At 40.5% G+C, this 24176-nt stretch overlaps 1 protein-coding gene across 3 annotated transcripts in view; it reads right to left on the reverse strand.

The window, feature by feature from the left end:
* Positions 1-920: 920 nt before the first annotated feature.
* USP8 (ubiquitin specific peptidase 8) overlaps positions 921-24176 on the reverse strand; it is a 36939-nt gene continuing 13683 nt past the window's right edge. For 2 of the 3 annotated variants that reach the window (XM_032790611.2, XM_032790612.2), the window contains exons 5-20: positions 21915-22062; positions 20682-20739; positions 19084-19243; positions 18504-18666; positions 16341-16485; positions 15922-16151; positions 13600-14178; positions 11429-11503; positions 8274-8354; positions 7629-7891; positions 5891-6103; positions 5043-5253; positions 3240-3476; positions 2534-2676; positions 1968-2100; positions 921-1627 (exon numbers count right to left, since the gene is read on the reverse strand). In XM_032790611.2, coding sequence (XP_032646502.1) covers positions 1442-1627; positions 1968-2100; positions 2534-2676; positions 3240-3476; positions 5043-5253; positions 5891-6103; positions 7629-7891; positions 8274-8354; positions 11429-11503; positions 13600-14178; positions 15922-16151; positions 16341-16485; positions 18504-18666; positions 19084-19243; positions 20682-20739; positions 21915-22062 — 3025 coding nt within the window. In that variant the 3' untranslated portion in view covers positions 921-1441. The remainder of the gene's footprint in view (positions 1628-1967; positions 2101-2533; positions 2677-3239; positions 3477-5042; positions 5254-5890; positions 6104-7628; positions 7892-8273; positions 8355-11428; positions 11504-13599; positions 14179-15921; positions 16152-16340; positions 16486-18503; positions 18667-19083; positions 19244-20681; positions 20740-21914; positions 22063-24176) is intronic. The other variant, XM_032790613.2, reaches the window with a different exon arrangement.

Genomic DNA, 24176 nt, shown 5'->3' on the forward strand with positions numbered 1-24176 from the left:
AACCTTAAGTCTGCATTGCCTGGGTTTTTGGTGCTTGATTTAACATTAACATTGCCTTCACATTTTTTCATGACTAACCTCACATCTGCACCTGTGGAATACAGAGTTCAGCTTGCCAAATACAGTGCAGACAGTAGTTTAGCATCTGTAAAATTGTTTCCCTAGTTCACTGAACTGTTTGCTCTCAAACAAACAGCCTTAGGTCATTGGCTTCCTCAGTAAAAATGGTGGCAATGTTGACCAGGGCACCAGTTTATCCCCTATTCTTTGAAAGTGTTTACAACCTCATCAACAGGTAAGTTACTTTAAGAGTGTAGTATTCCCTAGTACTGTGCTGCTGCGTTAACTTCCGGGATGAGTTCAAGTGCTACTGCTCTCTAACTGTTGGATAAGAGTCAAATCAGAGTGATAAAAGCTCACTGCAGAGGACAGACTTCCAGGAACCAATGCAAGTCAGGAGTGGAAACTATGAACTGTTACCAGATAATGGAAATGTGTAGACTTGATCCAAAATAGCTCCTAAACTAATTCACTCTGAGCAGCTGGTTGTCCTTCCAGGTGGAATGCCTGCACTCTGTGGAAGAGGTACAAAATGTTGCCATGTAGAATAAAGCCCCCAGGGACTTTGACTGATGATCAAATTTTGTAGCCCTCCAAGAAAAAACAAATCCCCCAAACAAACATTTAACAGGATAGTGTATTTTAAATAATTTCTTTGTTAATATTCTTAATGCATGTGTACATGAAATCTTGTATTAAAAAATTAAAGAAAATCTCATTTCTTTAGAAATAATTTTAAATGCAGAAATATTCACAAAGGGTAACATAGAAAAAGCAAAGCTGTATTTTTCTACCTATAAGAATTAAAGTATTGCAATTATTTAGAACTGGCAAATAAAAGCAATCCTCTGAGTTCTAGAGATTTTCACAAAAGGACCACATTTTATTATATACATAGCTCTGATGTGCAAGTATGCAATGAATATGTACACTTACATTCCTAACTGTTTCCATCATTCTAGAGTATTCACAGTAGAATCAAGCTTAAGGTTAGAAATGTGAAAAGGCCATAACAGTGATAGAAAAGAAAACAAATCAAGATATGCTGTGGGATTTTTTTAGGACATTTAAACTTATTTGCTAATTAAGCTAAAATTTCATTTTGGAGAAGACTAAAAATATAGTTTTGAAATAAGCTTAACTTAAGTATGCTTGTTGTTATGGTTTCATAGAAGTTGCTATTACCAAAAGCATTATCAATCAATCAGTCTTCTGACTTAAACAGTAGCACTGACCAGAAAGACCCTGTTGCAGAGAAGCTGCTGCAACCTTTCCCTAACTGAGTGGCTATATATTTGTCACTGTTTTGCATATTAATATGCATTTCAATACCGGTGTTGTGTATTTATAAAGAGAACCAATTTTTTTCACTCAAAACACTTTATGTGGCTATATCTGCTGCTTGCAGTTCAAAAGAAGTGTAAAAGAGAATATATGCAGCTGAGGACTTCACAGAGGATCCTGAGATCTCAAATACTTCATGATCATCAAACTTATACCAGCGCTGTTTTCTAGCATTTCTGCAGTATGCTGTGTAGTGCCCTCCATCCAACCCGCCGTAATGATTCTGGGGGGGGGGAAAAGTGAAGAGATTAAAATACTACTTTTTCTTTTTGGCAAGAGCCTTTCTTAGAGTCCAATTCATGATTTAACCAATTGTGCTTTGCTACTACTTCTGCCCTTAGCTAGAATAATAAACTTGAATGCCATGCTTTGACCAACATGAAATCCCATTGCAGTAAATATCAGATTTGTTTTCCCTTTTTTCTACAGTTTAATTTGTATCCAGGCAGGAGGCCTAGAAACCCATGTGACTCAAAATGACTTTGTAATACTGGACATATAGAAAGCAGTAAATCCATCTTGTTTAAAAAACCTAAGTTTTAAAGTTGGCTATGGTTACTTACCGATACTGAAAATAGGTTGTATCTCTTCAAATTACTCTTTGGACCAATAACATATTGTGACAGGTCAAGACTTTCCAAAGGGAAATCTACATATGTTTGTAGCTTTTGCTTCCACCTTCCATCATAGGAGAATCTGGAAAGAGCACAAATCAGCACTAGCCAGAGCAATTGTTCAAGAGATGTCCCAAACTGATTCCATGTTTATAATTATTTCTTACTCACTAATTTTAACTGGGATCTGAGCTAAATAAGACTAAACAGTAAGTTTCACAGCTAAGCAGAGTGTCAGGACTACCTTACAATTTAAAGCTGCAATACTGCAAATACTTCCATTGAGTTCAGTAGATAAAGTTACACACGTGACAACTCATATGAGCGGTTCCAGGATGGGGGCCTATGAAAATCGGAAGCAGATGAAAACTAGATGTAGCTTCTTGATATCCATGGGCTCAGGTTGTCTGTATAACATTCTGTATTTTAAAAAAAAGTCTACTGCTTTACTAAAGTCTCCATTAAGGCCAAGTTAACTGCATTTATAGATATATGTTCACAACTTATTGTCTCACCGTTTCAAGTGCACCAGAAGAACGGGTGGCAATTTCCAAATCTCTATTTTTTTCAAAGAATCCCTTCGTGTTTTGCAATGGCTACAGTAAAATCTGTTGTTATCTGTAAGTTTCTCCTCTTTGGAGAATAATCTAAGGCATTCCTAGGACAAAACATAGAACACACACTTAAAAGCCTGGTGTTTATAAAAAAAATAAAGATGTAGCTCAAATAACTGTCTGCTATTGTACAGGAGCTACATGTGCACCATGTTTCATAAGAATAATTAGGAGACTTTAGTTCATGAATCTATTAATGAAAACAACTACTATCTATGTGGAGTAAAAGTTATGTTTCTAAATGTAGCTACTGCTTTGTTAACAACAATAGTAAAGCAAGTATCCTACTATGACCTGCAATAAAGAGTTTAGTTACTACAAAAAAGTTGTTTACACTACAGTAGCACAAAAGGCACTACATCTGTCTGTGTAGTCATATAGGTAAAAATGATTAATTGATTTTTTTAAAATCCTCCCCAAATAAAAAACATTGAAAGAAAGCGACAACCATATATACCACAGTTCATCCTAGAGCAAGTTACACTGGCCAGACTGACATACCTCCCAACCAAAAAGGCTGAAGCAGAAGTAGCATCATACAAAACAGCTAATGCGTAATTATTTTATTGCAGTAAAAGCACACATTCCCTTGCTATTACTAACTTACCTGTAGTGTACATTTACTAGTGGATGCAAGCGGCAATGACAAATACATGAAAGCCTCAAATGTTCGGGACTTTTTGTGACATGTAAGACATTGCACTGTAGATTTGAACTGGCCTTGAAAAAGTGCCACAATAATAGATTCATTGAGCTGTTTGTGTTTGTGCCAGGCTAGTTCTGCTGCTTTGAAGTCATCAAGATGATCATTATTTTCTTCCTTATACCTCTTCCGATTGTCAGCCTGGATATCATAAAATTAAAATATCTTATCACCATATAGCATCATTTTATATGTAAGTACAAAGATGTGAAGCTGTATGAAAAGGTTTTATACACTATGCAAAAATTTTTAAGCATGCCAACAAGCTATATAATTGTTATCTAGTCATATTTCTGTGTTGTCCTCTTTAGCACTTTTTACAGATGCACAGGATAAACGCTTAGTTAGGATTTCACACCCCATAAGCAATCGCAGCGCATGCTTCAATATTAGCACAAGTGCATAAAATGGAAGTTGATTTAGATAATTAATCTGTATTTCAGGAGTTTACAGAAGGCTTCTTGCACAAATAATTTGCCATACAGATAATATATTTGAAACACATTCTGGTTTATATACTTTAAAAAGATTCACATCATCCCCATTGTGAATATCTACTCTGATGGAATCCAATTAGGAGCAACAAATCATCGTTTTCCCCCAAAAGCCAAGAGTTGTTCCATGAAAATGTCTCCCTTTCTGGCAACCTATGCCTCCAATATCTGTGTGGGGTGGGGCTGGGTGTGGGGGAGACATAGATTTAAATGCAACAACAAAATTCTGAAAACAGGGATATTAATTTAAAATAATAAGATGAGGTAAAGTAGTTTAACTCATGATCATGATATGGAGAATGTATAAACATCACTAGACACACAAAGGAACAAGTATGCTACAATTTACTTACTTCCTAATGGGCCATAAAATAGGTTATAAAAATAAGTAAAAAAGACAGACTGAAGACAACACTTTAAAATGAAGAAACATCTGAATACATATTACTGTATTGCTGGCTTTATTATATATTTAACTCAGGAAAAAACAAGTGTAAGAAAAAGTATAAAAAATGATCCATCATTATCTTAAACAATATCCTTTCTATGTGTGAGAAAAGACAATATTTTTCAAATAAAAATTTAATTAAACAAGGCTTTTGGAGAGATCACCATTTTTAAATCATGGAAACGTTCGTCTTACAAATGGGCTCATGCTACACTAGGTAACAATGTGTAAATTGCTACTTGTATCTAAATGGCCATTCGCGTGTCTAATTACTCATTTAACCTCTCAATTGCAGTATCTTTGGGCTCAATTTTTGGCTCCCCCTCCAGCTACTTTGTCCTAAAGCAGCCAAAAAGCTACCCCTAACAGGGCAGCTCAGGGTTCCCGATACAAAGAAGTTCTTAGTAGTGCAAAGCTAGCATAGCTGACTCTATACACCACCTGTCCCATCTGCTCTATACAGGAGGTGGGCCAGGGACAGGGCACACAGTGTCTGGATACAGCTTGGGCAGGTCAAGATCAGGGAATGGGAAAGGTAGCTTTGGAAAAAAAACAAAGCTAAACAAAAACACCCACCTGAATCTGAGCCCTGGGTGCATAAAGCAGAGATGCAATTGCATACATAGAAATTTTTCAATCCAGTCCTTACATTGTACCACTTATTTCCATCTTCATAACAGCACAAAACTTCTGCCACTAAACATTTCATATTTCTGTTCTACAATCTGACTGAGATGCATGATTTATCAGCAGGGAATTACTTACTTTATTTAGGTCTTCATGCAGTCCATCCATTAAAAACAGGAGCAATTCTTGGGAGTCTTGTTGACTGTATCCTGAAAATTGGTCATTGATCTTCCCAATTGTAATTTTAAAATCTTTTGGACTGATATATCGGTATTGTCCTGTCCACAATGCTTTCATTATGATGCCAAACTCTTCTGCCACTTCGCCTTTATGCCCCAAGAGATTTAACCTACACAATTAAACAGAAATATTGAATATTATATTAAGCCACTGAAACAAGACAAAATATTAAATTTCCTTTTTTAACCCAAGATTGTGTAAAGATGGAGTACGTTTTCCCAAGATTAGACAATCACTTATGTCTTGATCCTGCAAACCCTCATGCATATGTTTAACTTCACACACACAGAGACGAATGTTTGCTGGAGTGGGGTCTTACTGAGAGTCTTGTGCGCTACAATTTAAGTATACCAGGCTGAAGCAGTTAAAACTTTTATTTACTTTGACATTTTGCTGTTTACAGACAGAGGGTTCACTGGAGGTAGATGCAGCGATTTTCCACTTCTCTCATTTGTACCAACTGTTAGCAAGACTTGCTCTTTTTAATCTCTGCAATACACACAGGCACCAAGATGGTGGGTGCACGAGAAAGTTTTCCTGGCAAAGCACACTCTCACATATCCAAACATTTGAAAGACCCTCACAAATTTATAACATGTTACTTTTAATATAACTGAGGTTTTAAAAACATCGTGGCCCCATTTTCTACGTTTTCAATGAAATATAGTAACAGTTGTAAATACACATTTGGAATTCAGCCATGTATTAATTAAAATAATCCAAGATAGAAGGAGAACAGTTATTACCTGTTAATGTCATCTTGATACAAATTTCTATTGAAATAATCAGCCAGAAGTGGTGCATTGCAGAGACACTGCAATATGGAGTTCATATAGCAAGTGTTCCCTAAATTACGAAGCCCCGTGAGAGCTGGTCCTGATCCCCCAAACACAGGGTTGAGATTACGAATCTGTGGTGCAGAGAGCCTTGAGATTTCAGCTTTAGTGTAACACACTGGTCTGTAAGGAAAAAACTGTTGTTAGCAAACTGGAGTTTTCTATGCTTATTACTACGCTTGCCTTATGGCCTATCGTAATGCTCTGGTCTGCCATGTGGGCACCCTATCCTTCCCTCATATTGTAGGTCAGAATAAACTGGGAGCTCTGAGAAGCCAGTGAGTTTTAGCTCTTGCAGTTAAACCAGGGGTGGGCAAACTACGGCCTGCAGGCTGGATCTGGCCCCTCAGGGCTTTGGATCCGGCCCGCAGGATTGCCCTCCATGGCGCTGTGGGTGCCACGCCGCGGGCGCTGCCCTCAGAAGCAGCTGGCACCATGTCCTCTAGGCGTGGGGGGCTGGAGGCAGAGAGCTCCATGTGTTGTGCTTGCCTCCAGGCATCACTCCCGCAGCTCCCATTGGCCAGCAACGGGGAACCACGGCCAGTGGGAGCTTCGGGGGAGGTACCTGGAGGTGCAGCAAAGGCAGTGCACATGGAGCCCTCCACCCCCGTTCCTCCAGGGGCCGCAGTGCTTCCTGGAGTGGTGCGGGCCGGGACAGGGCAGGCATGCAAGGAGCCTGCCCTGGCCCTGGTGCGCACTGCTGCCACTCCGGACCTGCTTTAGGTAAGCAGCACCGGGTAGGAGCCCGAACCCCTCCTGTACCCCAACTCCCTGCCCTGAGCCCCCTGATGTACCCCACACCCCTGCTGCACCCCAACCCCCTTCCCTGAGCCCCTCATACACCCCACACCCCTCCTCTGCCCCAATCCCTTGCCCTGAGCCCCTTCCTGCACGCTGCACCCCCTCCCACACCCCAACCCCCTGCCCCGGCCCTCCATACAATTTCCCCACCCAGATGTGGCCCTTGGCCCAAAAAGTTTGCCCACCTCTGAGTTAAACAGTGTGCCTCATGTCATTTAACACACTTCTCCAACCAAGTGGTATTGACTAGCTCTGAAGAGATACTGGTCCTTGGCCAGAGATGCAGATCCGTATGCTCAAAGCACATAGAATATCAACGAACCCACCCTCCTCACTAGGAAATAAAATATTCTGCCCAAGGAAGCCATAAAATGCCATCATTTAAGGTATTCAAGACTAGACAAGGGAATCATGGCAGATTCTGTAGCAATTTATAAATACTGCCTGCAATGATGCACAGGGATAGACTAGATCAATGTTTCCAAACGGTGGGGTCAAGGAATTAAACCTAATATAATTTATTTCACAATAAACAGCAGCCTAAGGCCTGACAGCACGCAGACAAACAAACGGCTGCCATTTAAAAGTCAGCATTTACCAGCACTCCCAACATAGTGGTGTCTAAAATCTCTATATGTTATTGGTGATAAACAAGGAGAAATCACTGTTCAGTGGGGATCACTGTATACTGTGTTCTGCTTTGAGCTCTGCAGCTACGTAGTTTAAGTCTACCAAAAACATTCCACGTAAACCAATAGGAAAGAATTAATAGAATTCAGGTGGGCAAACTCAAGACCCTATCATATTGTACTAGCTGTGATGTTTTGACTTAATTTATCAGACATACTTATTTTCACGACTGATTGCAGGAGTTGCAGGAATTTTTTTCTTCTCTTCCTCCTGAATGGCTTGACTTATGTCTGGTGAAGAGTAGGATCGCTTCAATTTGGGGTGTTCTCTGTCCCGTTCAGCAGTCACCTGTGGCTTGGCTTTATGAGTTGGTGGAGTGGATGGAGGGGTGGATGAAGGAGCCATTTCCGGAGGATACATCTGAACAGTATTTGTTGGCGAGTGGTAATAACGAAACGTCCCAGTGATTGGATCCAGAAACTTGGGTGACAAAAATTAAAGTTTATTGAGGGATTTTACTCTGTTTTTAGCCTAGTTGATTAATACTATTAAACTACTAAAAACACTGGCCAGAATAATTCTAATATGAAGAGATTGCAGACTACAGTAATGTGACTTGATCTCAGTATCTAGTAAAGAGCATCATTCTTCCCAAAGTATGCTTTAAATATTGCTGACAAAGCTCAAGTCATTTCATTAACAAGAATCTTAAAGTTTAGAAAATAAGAACAATCACGTAGAAATGTAAAGAGGGAAAAAATGTCAACCCAAATCTATTTTATAAGAATGTGCAAATAAAAGCCATTAACACATTCAGGTAGGAGGTGACTTAACTGTCTAGATTTTTGGAAATTATAATTACCTTTGCCCAGCCTGCAGGCAATCCTGGTACTATCCTCCCCATTTCCTCACTTCGTGCTCTCATCAACGGCTCCCGCTGGGACTAATATAATACAATTAAAACATAAAGGCACATGAAGTTATTGTTATGCAGAGCAGCATGTCTAGTTTATCTTTAGTATTCTGTAAATTCTCCATCTAGCTAAAAGCTTACACATAGAACAATTCAGTAAGAACCACTAGTGTTCTAAGTAGAAATTTGGATTTGTTTTTTTTTGTCTAGGGTAGAAAACGCATAGTATGTTTCTATTATTTAGCATCAATTGATCTAAAGGAATGACATTCATCATCACACACCAAAATAATGCAAATCCATCTAATTGCACATATAAAGCAATTTGATTTTCCAATTCCTTTATTATCAAAATCACTTTAGTATGTGTGTTTGTGTGTTCTCACTAAATATTTATGAATGACTCTCCCACCCCCCACAAAAAACAAACAAAACACAAAAAAACCCAACTCCAACACAAAAAGGAAAAAAAAGGAAAACAGTGAGATGACAAAAATATATATATATATATATATTCAGCAATCTCCCAGAACAGAAACCAGTCACCATCACAGTAGAAGATATCCAGCAGCGGGTCAAGAACATGAAGAGCTGGACAGCACCTGCACCAGACATGATCCACACCTACTGGCTAAAGAAACTAACAGCAGTGCATGAAGCATGAATTTAGCGCCTAGCAGAGACGAGGCATGCTGCTCAGCAGCAGGCTCCCACCAAACTGGCTAAACACAGGGGGGGGGGAAGACAGTACTATATCATGAAGACCCTGCAAGGAACAGAACAGCTTCCAACTACTCGGCCAATAACCTGCCTCCCACAACATGGAAAGTCCTATCAGGCATCCTAGCCGCCAAGCTACAGGACCATATGGGCCAGTACATGAGCACAGCTCAGAAGGGCATTTGGAGACACCACCAGAGGCTCAAAACCAGTTGCTCATAGATAGAGCAGTCGCCAAGACTCAAGGTCTAGACAGACCAATCGTGAGCACAGCCTGGAATTGACTACAGGAAAGCTTACGACTCATGCCGCACACGTGGATCTGTGGATGTCCTGGAGCTACACAAAGTCAACAGGACACTTAAGGACCTTCCTCAAGAACTCAATGTGAACTATGGAAGACACACTGGAAGTTTACAACTCAAGGCAGCTTGCACAAGTGGCCATCAACGTGCGGCATATACAGGTGATGCACTGTCCCCGCTGCTCTTCTGCATAGGCTTAACCCCCTCAGCCAGATAATCACAGGACTTGGATACGGGTACAGGATCAGGCGTGGAACTACTCATCAGCCACCTTCCTCTAATGGATGACATCAAGCTGTATGCTAAAGACATGACAAGACATCGACTCGCTAATCCACCTGACGCAGATCTAACAATGAGGTGATATTGGGATGTGTCATTCGGACTGGGAAGTGTGGACCGGATGGTATGTGAAAGAGGAAGGTGTCAAGGACTGATGGGGTGGAATACCAGCGGGACCACTAGCAGACATACAGACCAGCTTACAAGTACCTTGGCGTCCCCACAGTCACATGGAAACCACGATGAGGAGGCAAGGAAGACAGCAACATCCAAGTATCACCAAAGGATAAGACAGGTCCTGAAGAGCCAGCTCAGTGGTAAGAACAAATCCACGCCTTCAACGGATACGCCCTGCCCGGTCATCAGATACCCTGCCGGATATAGTGAGCTGGCCAAGGAGGAACATGGAGGCTGCTCGATGTGGAACAACCGGAAGCTCCTCACAATGCACGGAGGTTTCCACCCACGTCCAACACCCAGAGACTGTATACAGCCGGAAAGAAGGCGTGGCGGGGCTTGGTGAAGCGTCAAAGCCACTGTCCTGGACCGAACCCGGAGACATCCAGGGAGTACATCAGTAAGATGGCCCCAAAGATGAGCTTGCTGAGAGAATGCTGAGGCAGCAGCAGACATGGAGGAAGACCAAGCAGAAGAAAAGTGCCATGGCGAGACAAGACCCTGCATGGGATGTACCATCGACAGATAGCTGAGGTGGCTGACATTGGGAAAATCCTACCAGTGGCTGGAAAGGGCTGGACTAAAGAACAGCACTGAGGCACTGATCATAGCACACAGGAACAGGCACTGATACCAGATCCATTGAAGCAGGAGTCTACCACACTAGAGAGGACCAAGGTGCAGACTGTGCAGAGAGGCCTCACAGAGACAGTCCAACACATAGTGGCAGGTGTAAGATGCAGGCAGGAACTATGCATACACTGAACGGCACAACCAATGTGGCTGGCATTAATGTGTTACAGGAACATCTGCACAGACGTATGGCTAGACTAGCCTCCAAGACCAGATGGGAGATTCCAGCAGAAGGTTGTGAGAATAGCAGGCGATAGGTTTCTGTGGGACTTCGCAGATCCATTGTGTACGGACAGGGCAGGTACTGGCCAATCAACCAGACATTCGTGGTAATAGACAAGGACCAGTAAGACAGCGGTGGTGATAGATATAGCATGCCAAGTGACAGCAACATACCAGGAAGAAGGAATATGAGAAGCTGGAGAAGTACCAGGGCCTAAAGAGGAATCTAGAGAGGATGTGGAAAGTGAAGGCCAAGTGGTCCCAGTGGTGGTAGGAGCACTCGGGGCTGTGACTCCATAAGCTGGGTGAGTGGTCCAACAGATCCCAGTAAAACAACATCAGAGCTCTCTGTCCAGAAGAGTGCAGTGCTAGGAACAGCTAAGATACTGCGCAGAACCCTCAAACTGCCAGGCCTCTGGTAGAGGACCCGAGGTTGAGGAAGACACATACCACCCATAGGGGTGAGAGAATTTTTTTTTATATATATATGTGTGTGCACACATAAAAAAAGTCATGACACACTTGTTAATCCCACAGGAGATATACAGTCCTTTCACTTGAAAGAGTTAAATATGTTTTGCTTTTTACAGGAAAAAATGAAAAATGTATGTAAAGTAACACAAACAGCTGCAGGACACAGTAAAGATTCCTCCTAAAGAGAAGATCTTAAAAATAAATGAGGTGGAATTTAACATGAGATAAAATTACAGCAATATGATATCTGCTTTGGGTTTCTTTCAGCTACATACAACACTCTGTATTTACTTTAAGTCTTTCAGTATCTTGTTCAGTATCCTCTCTTTGAGCTCCACTTTCTGGTTGTTCTTTAACCCCAGTGTGCTGTAAAAGATTTTGAAAAGAGACTTTCAATTTTCATATGGAACTACTGAGTGTCAGTGAGTAAGTGGCACCTCGCTATAGCAAGTGTTTCCTAAATTACGCTATAGCAAAAGATTGAAGGGTAAACCTCAGTTTGTTTTAGTGACTACAACAGGTACATAGTGTGGCACTCTGTACCTCAAATCAGAACCCTGGAACCCCCATATTCATTCCTGTCATATAATTATGATATATTCCCTACAAAGCATGAAATAGAGAATCACAGAAATGTAGGGCTGGAAAGAACCTCAACCGGTCAGTGGCCAGCACATCCCTTGGCCCATGCCGCTTCCAGCAGCCCCCATTGTCCTGGGACGGCGAACTGCGGCCAGTAGGAGCTGTGATCAGCCGAATCTGCGGACACTGCAGGTAAACAAACTGTCCCGGCCCGCCAGCGGTTTTCCGTGATGGGCCGACTGCCAAAGGTTGCTAATCCCTGAACTAAACCATTCCTGACACGTTTGTCTAACCCAGGGGTTGGCAACCTTTCAGAAGTGCTATGCCAAGTCTTCGTTTATTCACTCTAATTTAAGTTTTCACATGCCAATAATACATTTTAATGTTTTTAGAAGGTCTCTTTCTCTAAGTCTATAATATATAACTAAACTATTGTTGTATATAAAATAAACAAAGGTTTTTTAAATATTTAAGAAGCTTCATTTAAAATTAAATTAAGATGCAGAGTGCCCCCTGGACCTGAGGCCAGGATCCAGGCAGAGTGCTACTGAAAATCAGCTTGCGTGCTTACCCCTGGTCTAACCTGTTCTTAAAGAACCTCCAGTGACGCAGATCCCACAACCTCCCCAGGCAATCTGTTCCATTGCCAAACTACTCTGACAATTAAGAAGTTTTTCCCTAATGTCCAACCTAAACATCCCTTGTTGCAATTTAAGCCCTTTGCTTCTTGTTCCCTCGAAGAGAAAATCATGGCGCAACTCTAATTATGAAGCTGCAAGCACAGCTTCACGATATTGATAAAGAAAAAAAGAATAAACAAAAAGGATTTGATGGACTAATTGCTTACATTTAATATGGTATGGAAAGTTTAAAAGTAAAAGGTTTTGTATTTCTATATAAAGTAGAAATGTTTACTTCTAACATCCCACACTTATTAGGGCAGCGCAAAATGTATGTCAAAATTAAAAGACACTAGATTTGTTCATCTGAGTTTATGGATCTTCTGCGCAATTAAAGACTTCCTTTGCATTAATATCACTGATGTTAGGCATGAATTCCACTCCCCTAATCTGAATGTTAGAGAAAATTTCAACATCTTCTTATGGTGCATTTTCAAGCTGTAAATGTGGCCATTAACCTGCGGTGAAGTCAACCTATTTCTTCAGATCTTCCGATTAGCTGATTCTATTTTATTACCACAGAAGGGTAAATGTGACTGATCTTGTTCACTTTTCTTAGGCTTCAGTGGGATAACAGAAGGAGGTATGATGCCAGAAGAGGGACTGGGGAGCAGGTTTGCTCTCAAACAGAACACTGGATGGGGGTAGTAGACTACTTCTCCTTCCCACACTTGTTAATATTATGACCTTTATCCTCTCCTGCAAGAGTTCTGTCTAACCTGGGGCATTTGGGAACCAATTATGGCTGTGTGATTCTGTCCTTCCCCAGCACAAGTTACAGCAGTAAAGAGAGGATTGGTATAACAGAGTAGAGTGCCACCATGCTTCTGAAATGCTGCCTATGCTGGGGATGAAAGGATAGACAGAACAAGAGTCAGTTCTATTGGCTCTATATCAGCAGGGATTTCCCAAGCCTCAAGGGCATTCCCTGCTGCGCAGCTCTTGTCAGAATCTGGCCATTTTATGTTGCTTAAATAGCACAAAATGGGAATGAGGATCTGCTCCTTTGGGGTTTGTTGTGTGTTTTTCCTCTAATTTAAAATCAAAATGTCAGGTCCCAAACAAAACCCAGTTATTTGCAGTTAAATATCTCAGCACTGGCACTTTTCCAGTGCAAGCGATCTGATACACACTGACAAAACTGTGCCAAATGATTACTCTATTTTCATTTTGTGGCTGTTGAACTGCTTGTTTACTAACCTTGCTTGAGACTGACACTCCTGTCACAGATGTATCTCCTAACACACGCCTCTGCATTTCTGGTGTTCGAGTTCCCTTTTCTCTTTCTTCCACAGGTACTTTTTCAAGTTCAGGTTTTTTTGCATCAGTGTTTTCATGTTCAGTTTTATTTTGTCTTTTTGTTTCTAATACTTCTTTGCGTGCTCTCTCTTGTTCTTCCTTTTCCTTTTGTTCCTTAATTGCCTGATCTTCCTCCTGTCTCCTCTCTCTCTCTTCTTTTGCTTGCTGTAGCTTTTTTTGGTGCTCCTTTTCTTCCTGTTCCTGCTTCTCCAATTTGAGCTTCTCTCTTTGTTTCTCTTGTTGTCTTTCCCGCAATTCTTTTTCTCGTTTGCTCTTCTCCAACATGGAAGCTGTTTCTGCGTGTATGCGGCTTTTCTCTTCTTCTGTCAGCATGGTCTTTGCATCAAATGGTGGCTTTGTGGAACGATCTGGAATCATTCTTCCATTCTGAATAAGATGTTTGTCAAGAGTTGTACCTTCAGATTTTGGACTATTAACATCATCAAGAAATGTTGCTGAAGGCTTTTTAGTACGATCAATCTGGAATAATAAAAACCAACTATAAAATGAGAATAAAATGTCAATTAGAAACATTTGTTACAGTCCCTAATATCACATAGTACTAGGATCTTCTAGCAACACTGCCTTCTTTAACTAAACTGCCTTTGGAGTTATACAAGTAAAGTTGACCACATTGTTTTAGCCATCTTGCTTTTCAAAACTTCCATTTATGGAACCTATTAGTGAAAGATGTTCCATCAAAGTTCTGTGCAGACTTCAGTTTACTTACTCCTGGTCTTTATTAACATTCCTTGAGGGCTGAAGCAGACATATTCGGGGGGGGGGGGGGGGAGGGGGAGACACACACCTTAGATTTTATTCCTCACGTTTAACATCTTGGCTGCTATGCTATAGATTTATAATAATGAAGCTTTCAGTGGAAAGTCCTGAATAGAAATCAAAATAATAATGTTTCTTCAGTGTAAAAAAAAAAAAAAATTGTTTTAAGAAAAAGGTATGTGAAAGGGCAATACTGAAAGACAACTTAAAAATGTCTACATCTGCCAGATAAAAACAAACATGATGGAAGCAAGCAGACTGTTGTGTCATCCATTTTGTTTGATCATCCATTTGATTTTTAAATGGTTTTGCATAATTCTTCTTGACCTGCCTATTCCACCAGAAACCAGAAGGCAATGTTTAGTAGTTGGGGAACAGGACTAGAGCTGAGAACTCAGTGTTAAGAGTCTTTAGTGGCCTCAGGCAAACCACACACTGTGCGTGTTTTCGTTTACCGATTAATAAAACTAGGATATTAGGTGAGTATTAACAGTCTGTACAGCACTTTGAAGGTAAGTAGGGTTAAAACTGATTATTATTAGAACTCAACGCTAGTTCTCACATTGTCACAAGGTGAGCTGGACCTTTAAGGGCATTAAGCCCCAGCTTTGACTTGGGCATATCCTTCCCTTTCTTCTGACCATGTGACAGAGCATGTGACTGAGTGGGGGAGCATGTATTTAAGAGCTGCCTGTGGCTCAGACCAGGGAGAGACTAAGGGAAGTGCAGAGTGTCTGAGGAGTCTTTTCATGGCTGCCTAGGGAAGGCCCTTGAGAAAGCAGCCTAGGGAAAAGAAAAAGTGAGAGCCATTTCATGGTTTAGGGTTCCTGGGTTGAAGTCTAAATTAGAGGGAAGACCCAGTTTCCCCTTATGCCTCATCTACATTGCCAGGAGAAGGAAACTAGTGCTCCTGTGATGAAGGGGGAACAGGACTGCTGTAAGCTCGTGCCAAAAGAGGAGAAAGTAGAGAACCAGGAAAAAGGGCTGTGGCAACAGGAAAGTGAAGAACCTTGTGAGCCCCCTGCAGCGACAAGAGCAAATCAGTGCTTTTTATTTTTGATTGTCCATATGGGGAACATTCTTGCTTCTGTTAGAAGACCAAAGCACACAGACCACTAAAGCACCTTAATAGCCTGGGAAGACAGGCTCCAGAGGCATGGCGACTGGGAAGCTGAGGTTTGAGATAATTAAGAGGTAAGCCATGCCCTGACGTGGACCAAAATGCTCAAGTTCACCACATGCTGTTTGATCAGAGTAACTGGGAATTTAATTGTATTAAGTCAGCAATACTCAATCAAATGCAGAAAGCTGTGAGGAAACAGTAAAACTAGACTTTTCCCATTTGCAGGTCTCTTTTTAATAAAATATAATTAACATGGACAATACAGCTACATAGAAGTTTTCTTTTAAATGAAAGCTTAAACAAGAAAGAACATATCTTACCTGTGGGACATTTATCACAGCGTATATTGGGTGGACTACATGTGAACCATCAGTCTGAGGGGTAGCCGCAACTGGTGCATTTGGAGTTGGTGTGTTATGTGATCCTGTCCTCCCCTCTTGATTACTTCCCATTTCATCATTCTCAGTCACTTCTGCTGGAGTGGGCTTTACATGGACAACAGGTGGTGGTGGAGGAGCTAGCTCTTCCAGAGAGGGATAAGTAAAATCCACTGAAAACCACAGAAATATAGTGCTTTTTTAAGAACAAAAACAGATTATATATGTAATTAGCATCCTAATCTAAAGCAAGAGCAGGAGCAGACTATTAAGTTATTAATATATATTTAAATTACTGTATATAATCTTGGATTGCTTATTTATTCTTTTCAATGTATTTAAAATGTCTTCCCTATACTTACAAGAGACAGACACCGCTTCACTCTTGCCACGTGGCGGTGGAGTTACTTTAGCATTTGTTGTGTGTTGGGGATAGCAAAGAAGCCAGGTCTCATAACCTCCTTCTAAGACTAAAGGCTCACTCCGCAGTATAGTTTTACTTTCCCACTGGAAAAAGTTAAAATGAGACAGACATTCTGAATGTAGCAACAGAGCCTTTATATTACAACTCAAATTATGCTGGAAAAAAAAAAAACTTACATGCCTGGCTGTTACATTTTAGCAGACAGGTTATTGTTCAGATTGACAATCAATCAGTAAAATCATTATTATTTAGATTGTAAACCCTTTAGGGAAAGGATTCTCTCCCCTATCTTTGTACAGCACCCAGCACAATGGGGCTCTAATCCCAACTGGAGCCTTTAGGCACTACCATAGTATAAATACTTACTACTATTAGCAGCAACCCTTGAATTCTGAAAGTATGCCATTTATAGTAAGCATATGCTTGCAAATGCCTCTCATGGGTTGACGTTCTGTGAATAGGTGTATTAGCTTTTAACATTTTTAAAATCTGCCATCAACAAAAGCCCAGAATTTCAGACTTGAGCCTGCCACCCTGCCCTGAGCTCACTAGTATGACCTGAGAGCTTTGTGGGGTTCACAAAACGTGTGTGGCAATACATATAGAAAACAGGCTATGCCAGCACTAATTCTCAGTCCTTCTAACTGTGCAGCTTCAGGTGACAGAAAATGTTGTGTGCACAAGAGTCCTTTTACAATCTCAATCTATTTCAAGAAAGCTGAGAAGGGAAACACTTAAAATTAATAGAATTTACATACTACAATTTTATCTTTTACCATTGAACCATTTTTAAATAGAACTGCTCAATTTCTAAACTCTTATTATAGCTGAAACTCAGGCCAATCTAATCCGTGCTCCCCCAGTAAACAGAACCAGAGAAGATGGCCAAGAGTGTCGATGGGGGCTTCTCACTTTCTCCCAACTCCTCCAATCTTGGAGGCGTCTGGCTCACAGCGATTTACCTCCACTTTGGCAGCCACGGATTGCCTCATTGGACATTTGGTAGTGGACCACTTCCCAGAGCTCCAAGGAATGATGTATTATGAGTTAGCAAGAGAGAGGAGAGGGACTGACTGAATATATGTCCTTGACATACTAATACAGGGGTGGGCAAACTACAGCCCAGGGGCTGGATCCGGCCCACCAGCCGTTTTAATCTGGCCCTCGAGCTCCTGCTGGGGAGCAGGGTCTGAGGCTTGCCCCACTTCAGTGCTCTGGCACTCCAGTTGGGGAGCAGGGGGGCCACTCCATGTGGCTCCCGGAAGCAGTGGCATGTCCCCCTCCGGCTCCTATGCATAGAGGCAGCCAGGGGGCTCTGCTCTGCACGCTGCCCTTGCAGCTCTTATTGGCCAGGAACTGCAGCCAATGGGATCAGTGGGGGAGGTGCCTGTGGATGGGGCGCCTATGGATGGGGCACTACGCAGACCTGCCTAGCCGTGCCTCCGCACAGGAGCCAGAGAAGGGAAATGCTGCTGCTTCTGGGAGCCACTTGAGGTAAGCACCGCCTGGAGCCTGCACCCCTGAGACTCTCCCCATGCCCCAACCCTCTGCCCCATCCCCTATCCTTCTCCTGCCCTCCATCCCAGCCTAGAGCACTCTCCTGCACCACAAATTCCTCATCCCCAGACCCACTCCAGACCCCACACCCTCAACCAGAGCCCTCACCGCCGCCTGCACCCCAACCCCAATTTTGTGAGCATTCATGGCCCACCATACAATTTCAATTCCCACCTGTGGCCCTTGGGCCAAAAAGTTACCCACCCATGTACTAATACGAGGACAGCTACTTCCCCAAATGATCTGTAAGTCAGGCAGATAAGAATTTTTAAAGAGATGGTTCACAACGTTTATCACATTTACTCTCCCCACACAGTTAGCTATGTTGTCCTCAGCCAGAAAGAGGAAGCAAGCAAAAAATGTGAAAGATACACGTAGTATCAAAACCACACAGTCTCGCTGAAAACCATAGGAAGAGATGCTAAGGTGTTTACCCAAAATGTTTTATCTGTTTTTCTTGCATTTTAGAATTACAGTTACTTAACCACTTCTCATCAACCAGGATAATAAAGTTAGACAAATATAAAATGCCAAACTTGTGTACCTTAAAAAGTGCATCTTTCAGGCTCTGTAGAGTTGTTCCGAGCTGCAAGTCTCTTGCAGAACTAAACCAGTCAAGTAATACAACATAATCAACATGTCCCCTCTTCTTCCATGGATCTTTAGAACTATCTGGGAGTTTAGCTTCAATCCAATTAGCAGTGACTCTGGAATATAGGAAAACGTGTTTGAGTACAAACACCATATTTTGTCCAAGAATGCCTAAAAATTTTTTAGACTGCGTATAGATGATAAAGGTATGATTATATGCAATACATACAGCAAAGAAACAATGAACCTAGATCTGTTCTTATATTAGTGCACCGAGATGCTTAAACTGGCCAAATGTTCACAACTCATTCATTCACTCATGCCAGTTACTTTCTGAAACTGAAAACACAAGCTTACTTCACTTGTTAATTCCTCATAATTCCTGTATAAGGAAATGGTTTTCAGCCAGTCTAAAATGGAATATGGCAAGTAAACCAGAGAAATATATTTTATTTCTCTTCCACCAAATGGTTAGAGTTCATTAATATCAGTGCATAGTCACAAGATTCTACCACACAAAGGTTATTCCATACCCAGGACTGATAGCCTCTTCTGGAACACTGATGGAATTTGGAATACAGGATTCCTGATAATCTTTCAAGCTTCGAGCATCCATTATGAGCAATTCAATGTTTTTGTCCATCATCATTGGAAACAGTTTCTCAGCAGTGATTGCTCCTTGAGATACAGGAGCTATTATATGCAAAAATATATTACAAAGAGAAACAGAAATCACTTGTGATCACATCTCATGGAAGAGGTCAAGACTCTTGTTTGCAAATAAATAAGACCACGGAATAATATAGTTTCAGGAAAAACTGAATTTGAACATCGAGGCTCATCTCCCATATGAAATTCTGCCCACAAAATCATGAAGGTGGGACATCTGATATGAATATCTATAGCTCTTAGCTTCCACTATAAACAGACAGTAGCTGTTCTTTGATTTTATACAATATTTAAAAAACACCAGCTTAAAATAATCAGTATTGTCACACTAGTCTGCACTGGTTTATAGGTTGAAGGAGAATTCAAGAGAAGAATTTCACATTTGTACAGTGTAGAAATGGAGCCTGGGGAAAAGGGTCCTTTATTTAAATAAAAATTTTCTTACAAAAGTCTCTGAGACACATGCCTTGACTATTTCATACCAGTTGTAGCTGGTGACTTTTTTTTTTTTTGTCCTGTTTGACCATGCCACGGTTAGTTCAGTTTACATTTGAAATAACTACATTGTGAATTATTGTGTAATGATCAAAATTCAGTAATTCCTAAAAGCAACCACTACCAAATCACCTGATGACACATAAATTGAGGATAACTTTTATGAAAGTGAGCAAAGAAGTCATAAAAAACCTCAGTGTCAAATGTAATTTTAACAAAAAAACAGACTGGAGAGGCTCAACTGATATACTGAATGTCATAATTAACAAGCACAATGCTAAACTAAGATGGTACACTAATTTTGATTTTAAAAAGAGGAAATCATAACGGGGGAGGGGGGGGGGAGTGAAGGAAGCTATCCGAGAATCCAAAGCCAGAAGGGACCACTGTAATTGTCTAGTCCAGGGGTTCTCAAACCTATTTGACCGTGCTCTCCTTCTTGTGTCTGTGGCTGTTTATGTCCCTCTCTCATGTGCTTCTGCTACACAAGTACATATAGGACACCCAGCTATGAAGGCAGAGTGGAGAGTGGCGGCTACTGGCCAGCTCGGAAGGCAGCGCTGCTACCAGAAACACAGAAGTAAGGGTGGTAATACTATACCATGCCACCCTTACTTCTCTGCTGTGGCGGTGGCGCTGCCTTCAGAGCTGGGTACTGCTCTCCTAACATTTCTCTTGCTGCCCCCACCTTCTCCCAAAGAAATTCCCTCCAGTTTGAGAATCTCTTTTCTAGTCTGACCTTCTGCATAAAACAGGCCATAAAACTTCCCAAAAATAAATTTCTGGATATTTTTCTAAAAGAGAGTCCCCAATCACAATTTAAAAATGGCCAATAATGGAAAATCCATGATGCCTCTATGTAAGTTGTTCCAATGGTTAGTTACTCTCACTGTTTAACTAAACTGTATGAAGCATTTTTTCCTGTTAAACAATGAAGACTTTTCCTGTGAAACATTGCATCACTTACCACTCAATCTGTCAAGCTGATCTTTTCTATCCACTGAACCCTTCTTCTCACCATTGATCTGTATTATTGTAAAAAAGTGTTACAAGTTGCTGTTTTTATTTTCTAATATAAAGTAACAAGTTCAGTAAGTGACCTTGACTCATAAAACATGAATACAATAGGAAGGGACCCACTAGAGGGAAATCTCTACGAAGATCTGCTGTCAAAATGTCCAGAAGTCTCAAGAAAGAGGATGGGAGGGCAGTTGCCCATAACCGAGGGGAGCTGCAGAAGACGTAACAAAGCCTGGGACTGCAGTGCTTGTTAGGTAGAGTTGCTGCTGGGTGATTTTGGGGGGAGGAAGGCAGGAGAGAGAAATGATGCATGACTCCCTGGGACACTACTTTTGCCCACTCAAATCACAGATTCCAGGCCCAACTGAAATTTGTCCATAGTTTGCCAGCACCCTCTCAAACAAGAAACATAAGATCTGCAACATGGAGGATCATTTCCATGCACAAAGCTAGGGATACAATTCCATTCACTGTGTTTAAATAACAAAAGAATTCATTATGAAAGCTTGTAATATCCAGACAGAGTAGCAAAAACAGTGTCCACTCATGCATTTATCCAGACATAAGAGGAGACTCTCTCTCTGCACATGCACAATGTGCCCAGCCATTTGATGGTGTGGCCATCAGCCAAGTGGAGAGCCAGTAGCCTGCCTTTAAGAGGACTTAAAGGACGGAACACAGCTTTCACTTGAACTTGCTCAATTTTGTTACCAATAAACCTCAAATTATAAGAAGGCACAAGTGTTATATACTAATGAATAACATAATTTTTAATATAAGGAAAAAAACTGGGCTCTATGGAAGAACTGAAGTCTATTATTCTGTTGAGCTTTAAGAGTTCTGTGGGGTCCTGCAGGTATCAAATATGTCCACAAAGGTCTATGACAAAAATTATGTTTAATAAAAAATTCATATCTTTCAAAAGTTTCATATTATGCCATAAAAAATATAAAGCCTTTACCAAAAATGGTAGAAGTAAACTTAAAATGGTTATCTTTAAATGATAATGTTTGTTTACCTTGTAGAAAGATAATCTAGTCATGGGTGCAACGTTACTACTTAACTCAGTTTCTTCAATAAAATAAGTGGCCTCATTAACAGTTGATTTAATGAAGTGCTCATTTAAACATCATGCATTTACAGATTTACTAGCATGTCTGTAAATATTCCCCTCCATTACCCTTTGGTTTTTTCCATTGGAATCTACTGCATTTTCTGAAGAGTGTTTGGCTGAAGCCTTTCCATCATCTTTCACTTCTTGCTTTTTCTGCTGCTCTTCTTGTCTCTCTTTTTCTTCAAGCTTTTTCCGAACTTCAGCTTCCTCATATCTAGTAGGAAAAAGTCCGTTTTTAAAAATGTTTAACTTCTGTTTCAGTAGCTTTGTGCAATTTTCCCCCCAACATTTTAAATATTGACGTCTCACAACACTTATTCTTGACTTCCCAAATTCTTCCTATTTTCCTCAGTAGCTGCTTGATATTATTCCTGTCTGTGCTTCTTGAATTTCATAACTAACCTTGTTTTTTGGGACCAACTGATGTCCTCTGCTCTTCTCAAGGCTTACAATTTCCTTCCTTCAACCTCAGCTGTTTATGTAATATAATTCTGCTCTGGCATCACTGAAAATGTTAAATTTCCCACCCTCTTCTGCATTTGTACAAAGTACAACTACATGTGAAGATTTAAATAATGCTGACATCCGAACGTATTAGTCATTCTCCCTGGGCACAATTTTACTAAGAAAATCTAGTCTGGCATCTAATAAGTAACAGTATCACTAATAGCTAATTAGTATAAGAATAACTGAGCCTATAGTTTTCTATATTTTCTCAGCCAGAGAAGTCTTCAGCCTAGTCTTTATTCAGTATATTTTTAAGACGTACTGAATCAGAAAATCACAACTAATTATGAGCATCAGGTACCTAAATAAGTGGACTGATTTTTTCCAAGAGTTTTGAGCACCCAGTAGCCATCGTTAAAGAATTCAAACACTGGAGTTCCAATAAAGTCTGTAAGAGTTACTGGGTACTCACGACTTCTAGAAAAAAAAAACAAAACAGGTCAGTTATTTAGGTGCCTCTTTTAAGACGACATTTGGCCTAACCTATTTTTTTTTTAACAATAGGAAGTTTTTTTGCCTCTCATTGTAAAGATAGCTCTAGTATTGTAAACAAGTAGTCATGTGAATTACTATTTATCTTAATGAGATGTTAGCTAATTAGGACTTCTTGAATGTCATCAATTCAACCACTGAACTGTCCCAAGTCAAAACAGGGACATTCAATTAATAAACTACATCACTGATGTGAAATGTACCTGTCACATCCTGGTTCACTATCAGCGTAATGAACATTCCATAGGGATGAGGCTACAAGTTTGGAATCTGATGTTTCTATGTAACTTTCTAGTTAGTGACACAAGCACTGATTCAGGAAGCATCCCTATTTGAGACAGTACATAAGCATGTGTTTAAGTGCTTTATTGAATCTCAGCAATACTGAATGTCTAGCCACCACTTACAAATATGAATACAATTCTTACAAAGTGAATTAAGTCAATTTTTTCTTCTGCTTCTACGACGTGCAAATTGGATTATCCATACTGAGATTCTCTTACTTCAAGGCAAATGGTGTTTTACTACCTGAACTCTCAGAGTTTTAAATTTGGTAACTAAATACTTTCCAGAAAAAAAAGTTATGCCAGAAAAATAGTAAAGTAAATTGGTTTATATATTTATTGTAAAGTGGCTTCTGTGACTGTACAGGAGCCACTTTTTTCTTTTTAAGTATCCTTAAACATGTCAATATACATTTTAATTGCTCAAGCACATATTTGCACAATACACTTGAAACAATTAGTCACTGTATCAACCCTCAATCTTTGTTCCTTTGAGACAATCCATAAGCTACCAAAAAAGCAGCATTCAAAAACATTGCCTCTGAGCAAAAGTGCAGTTTTCCTGCTAAAAACTGCATCCACACTAAGAGCGCTTTCCCAGTATAATATACTGGTATACCTATCCTGGCGAAATGCTCATGGCATACACCTGGATATGATCACGTGACAGGAAGGAATACTAGGGAAGGACTTTCAATAGAGTGACTAACAGCAATTATCTAGAGGTTTTCATTGGAGCCTCTGATTTGTGTATACATTAATGAAAAACAACAGCTGACATTTGTTTATGGTATAAAGTTCTGTTTATTAAAAGTTAGAGAGAAACTGAAGGTAGATCCTAAGCACGTGGGTTTGAAGTGACTGGGATGAATGATAGCAAATGAAATCCAGTTTTAATAAAAGGCTCAAATTAGAAAGTTTAATCTTTCTGGATTACAGGTATCAGCAACTACTGCAAACAATGTCTAAAAGGCAAAACTACAACAGCAGATGCGCAAATTTCAAGTATTCAGCAATATTTACATATTGCTTTGTAAAAAATGTT

This window comes from Chelonoidis abingdonii, chromosome 9, assembly GCF_003597395.2.
Source record: "Chelonoidis abingdonii isolate Lonesome George chromosome 9, CheloAbing_2.0, whole genome shotgun sequence".
In the NCBI taxonomy this organism is placed as follows: domain Eukaryota; kingdom Metazoa; phylum Chordata; order Testudines; family Testudinidae; genus Chelonoidis; species Chelonoidis abingdonii.